Below are 4,222 nucleotides of genomic sequence, written 5' to 3'. Positions count from 1 at the left end.
CACACACACACACTATGCTCAGCTGGCTTAGGGTGCTGGCTGGTAAATGAGAAAAAGGGTTACTTTGAAGTGCGGGTGCTTGATTATGGTAGAGATTTGAAGACTGTGAGACATTCCAGGGAGCCAATGTGCTCCCCCTGTGCCTCATTAAACCCCCAGTAATAGGCCAACAAGGTTGCTGATGGCTGTGGCAGAATGGAAACAGCAGCTTGTCATGCTGAGACTTTCATGTATTATTCTCCAGTATCTGCCACTTGTACTTCCGAACAAGAAGACTCATAGAAGCAGCCATCTGCAACGGCACTGCAAACTCAGGATTCTTTTCTGAGCACCTGGTGTCAGAGGTTTTCTGACTCCGCCACCGGGCTTGTCCTCTATTATAGATACCAGAGGAATAGAAGGATATGCAAGTGTGCTTTTTCCTATTAGTCCTATAGTATTGTCAGCTGTGGTTTAGTCAAAGAGTCAGGGAGTGCTTTTCCAGTTCTTGCTGTGTCAAATCTGATTTAAGTTGTGGAACAAACAGACTAGAATTCGGCTGTGAAATCTTTGAAAGCAGTCAGGCTGATGCAAATTGAGGTGAAGAAGATAAGAATAAAAGTTAGGACAAAAAAAAAAATTGAAACTGATACTGTAATAATTTGCAATACTAAGGCAAATTTCCTCTGCATTTAAATACTGATGGTTGTTTTTCTGTTAAGTATTGCCAGTCCATCATCTTACACTTTATTTCCGCAGCTGCCCTGAAACAGGAGGTTGTGTTGGACAATTGGGCCACAGTGCTGAATCACTCCATGAGTTTGGTGCAGCGTATGGAGACCCTGCTGGCCCTGGGGAACGGCAGTGATGTCACTCTCCGGGTGCAGACCATCAACACAGACGAGGTGAAGGTGATCCAGGCCCACAGTCTGGTTCTGGCGCTGCAGAGTGACGTGTTTGAGGAACTACTGCTCACTCGCAACAACAGTGCTCTGGTTTTGAGGGAGACACCCGACTGTGCAGCTGTCTTTGACAAGTTTGTCAGGTGAGGGAGACCCCGGTTGTAACCATTTATTCAGAGTTAGCCCCTGTTCAATCAAACCATTCCAGGAACAATGGAGCTACATGTAGATGTTTTTGTATTGTGCCTCTCTCTTTTTCTCTTTTGGAGAAGTGAGATTCTCCATCTTGTGCAATATTCTAAAATTACACCTGCTGTTTGAGGCTCATGGTCAAAAATTGGACAGTGTGGGTTTATTCAGTGAGTCAGATGTGAGCGAAAACAAGCAGTATGCCTTACTGAAATATACATATATATATCTTATTTATAGTTTTAAAATGTAGATGACAATTCCAGTTTTGTTTTCCATTTTCAGGTATCTGTACTGCGGTGACATCTCAGTGCGACTAGATCAGGCCATTTCTCTACATAAATTGGCCAGCAAGTATCATGTGTGGGCCTTGCAACAGGGTCTGACCCAGTATATGACCCAACATCTGTCTAGTGATTCACCCACAGGCCATGTCATTGGCTGGTACAACTATGCATTACAAATTGGGGACATGGTCCTGCGGGACAGCTGCCTGCAGTACCTGTCCTGGAACCTGTCTTCTGTGCTGCAGAGCGGAGAATGGGGCTCGATCAGTGAAGACCTACTCCTCTCCTTGCTCCAGCGCTCTGACCTCATTCTTCAGAGTGAGCTGGAGCTCTACGAGGCCCTGGAGGCCTGGATTAGGCAGAACCAACCAGTCAGTGCAACAGTGGAAAGTGCCCTGAGGGCTGTTCGATACGGCATGATTCCCCCTCAGCACCTCTTTCGTCTTCAGAAGCAATCCTCCCTCATGCAGAAGCATTACGAGTTTATCCGTGATCTACTCTACCTAGCGTTCCAATTTCACTCCGCCTCACCAATCCAACTGGCCAAGTACTTTGATGTCAACTGCAGTATTTTCACTCCCCGTAACTACCTGTCCACTTCCTGGGGTTCCCCATGGCTCCTCAATAACCCCACCCGTGATGACCGCAGTTTTAGCTTCCAGACCCAGCTCGGGCCCAGCGGCCATGACTCCAGTAAGAGAGTGACCTGGAACGCCCTATTCTCCCCTCGTTGGTTCCCACTCAGTGCCAGGTCAACCTATACTGAGCTGGGTTCCATGCAGCCTACACGCACAGACGGAGGTCGACCTCGCATTATTGTAACACCAGCCACTTCTAGTCCAGACTTTGCTGGTGTGAGTTTCCAGAAGACAGTGATTGTGATGGCAAAACAGCAAGGAAAAGTGGTGGTTCGCCACGTCTACAACTTCCACCAAAGCACAGAGGAGGCCGGGGATTTCCTGGTGGATGCTGACCTGCAGCGCCGTTCATCAGAGTACCTGATTGACAGCTCCCTCTATCTGCACATTGTAATAAAACCTCTCTACCATACCCTCCTTGTTGCCAGGAAGTAAATGCAGTAACCATTAGTTATCCACCCACACAATCACATGCACAAATTCCAAAGTAAACTCACATCACAGCACATGTTTATGCGTCATGTCTGTGACATCTCCATTGTTGGTTAGTTTCTGTATTTTGTTGTCTTCCAACTATTCAGCAAGGAGGTGTTTGTACAATAAAGGACTCACAATAAAAAAAGACAACAAACACTTCACTTTGCTACATTTGTTCAGGTATTCTATAGGGTAGTTTGTTCCTTAAACATAATAAATCTGTGCTATGGTTAATGTTGTTTGCATAGATGCTATAAAAAGTTTGCTTTAAAATAAAATGTTATTATTATTATTTGTATGCATTTCACTATTAAGCAGTCAAATATAGATTTTTAGTTCATGGCACTTATATCCTTTGGCATACACTTATATAGGCATACTTGTTTGTTGTTTACATACCAAAATGTGTAACTTAAAGTGCAATCCCATTACCAGTGTTCCTTTGTAAACTGTAGTTGATACAAGATAATGAATCATTTGGTAAACTGTTTTTTCTTGATTACTATTACACATGCATTTTATCTGGCTTTTAAATAAACTATACCAGTATGTGATTTTCATCCTGAAACAAAAAATATTAATAAAAGACAATAACATAAAATGTGTTGGCCCGTGTTGGATTTGCTAAAAAATTACTTTTTAGAAGTAAAATGAATGAATGATCCTTCTTAGTTAAATATGTTTTATTAGTTACAGTAATTGTTGGGAAATAATCTCGCTTTATTTACAGGGAAAAAAAGGCCCTCACACAATTCAAACTACACATCCCGTTATGCTTAGCGCGAGGCAGGAAATACGCCATTACGTTGTTGGAACCTTCAGCTGTCAAGACTTTGGCCACCCTAAAAGTGCAGGTTTTGTTAGCAAACTAACTCGAACTGTACGACCCGCGCCGACGTTATTTAAAGTTGTGCATTCATCTGCGAATCGATCTTTGAACGCGCAAGCGGGTGATTGAAGCCCTAAGATTGCACGAAGACCAACCGTTTAGTTTTAATCGCTGCTAGTTTTTGCACAAGCCAGCGATCCTGAGCGGGTGTAAGGCTAGATGCAGGGAGGGAGGGAGTAAAAAAAGGCAAAAGTCTTTGTGCTTCCCTTCCCCCTCATCAAAGCAAAGGGGAAATGTCTCTGTCTAAAGGAGGTAAGTAGATTTTTCCACTCTTTTTTTTCTCAAAAAAAACCCGTGCATATATTTTAAATATCAAGGTGCAGTTTGCGTGGAAGAAATTAAGCTAGCTATATTTGAGAAATGTAACCTAGCCAGGTGGAAAGCTGCATGTATGAGAGGAGGAAAAAGAAGCTAACCAGCATGTCTTTCCTGCTTTCTATGATTATGCTAAGTCTCTAGACATAGTGGTGTCTGAAAGTATTCTTCATAGACTAACTGACGTGTGCTAAATTTTGTATATATCTATATTCTTAAGTATTAATAATTTAGCTAAATGCTACACTCACGTCTTCCGTTTAGGTTACCGTGTTGTGGTTTGTGAAAAAACCCTTTTCACGACAATAAAGGACTTTTGCCAAGCTGTTATCAGCCAATTTGCCCCTCAGCTGTAAACCACCGCGCTGGGATTAGTTTCTCTTTTTTCGGTAAAGTGAAGCACATTGGGACCACAGGTGCTTGTATTTTTCGGCCTCATGACTCACGAGTGGTCGATTGTGTTGAGTACTTTTTGGTTTGACCTGTGTATTAGAGTAAACATATTTTGAGCGCTGCGTCCGTGTAAATGCTGTATTTTTTATTTTT

The 4,222-nt window shown here is 42.9% G+C and overlaps 2 protein-coding genes across 2 annotated transcripts in view; both read left to right on the top strand.

The window, feature by feature from the left end:
• The window catches only part of btbd17b (BTB (POZ) domain containing 17b), a 3,599-nt gene extending 974 nt beyond the window's left edge, over positions 1–2,625 (top strand). The window contains exons 2-3 of the mRNA XM_032537083.1: positions 739–1,024; positions 1,356–2,625. Coding sequence (XP_032392974.1) covers positions 739–1,024; positions 1,356–2,430 — 1,361 coding nt within the window. The 3' untranslated portion in view covers positions 2,431–2,625. The remainder of the gene's footprint in view (positions 1–738; positions 1,025–1,355) is intronic.
• Positions 2,626–3,266: 641 nt separating this feature from the next.
• Positions 3,267–4,222, top strand: part of LOC116702724 (dual specificity mitogen-activated protein kinase kinase 6) — an 11,573-nt gene continuing 10,617 nt past the window's right edge. The window contains exon 1 of the mRNA XM_032537086.1: positions 3,267–3,613. Within this exon, the coding sequence (XP_032392977.1) occupies positions 3,595–3,613 (19 nt within the window). The 5' untranslated portion in view covers positions 3,267–3,594. The remainder of the gene's footprint in view (positions 3,614–4,222) is intronic.

Source organism: Etheostoma spectabile, chromosome 15 (assembly GCF_008692095.1).
Source record: "Etheostoma spectabile isolate EspeVRDwgs_2016 chromosome 15, UIUC_Espe_1.0, whole genome shotgun sequence".
Lineage (NCBI taxonomy): Eukaryota > Metazoa > Chordata > Actinopteri > Perciformes > Percidae > Etheostoma > Etheostoma spectabile.
The sequence above is the reverse complement of the archived record's forward strand: the minus strand, read 5'-3'. Positions and strand labels throughout refer to the sequence as shown.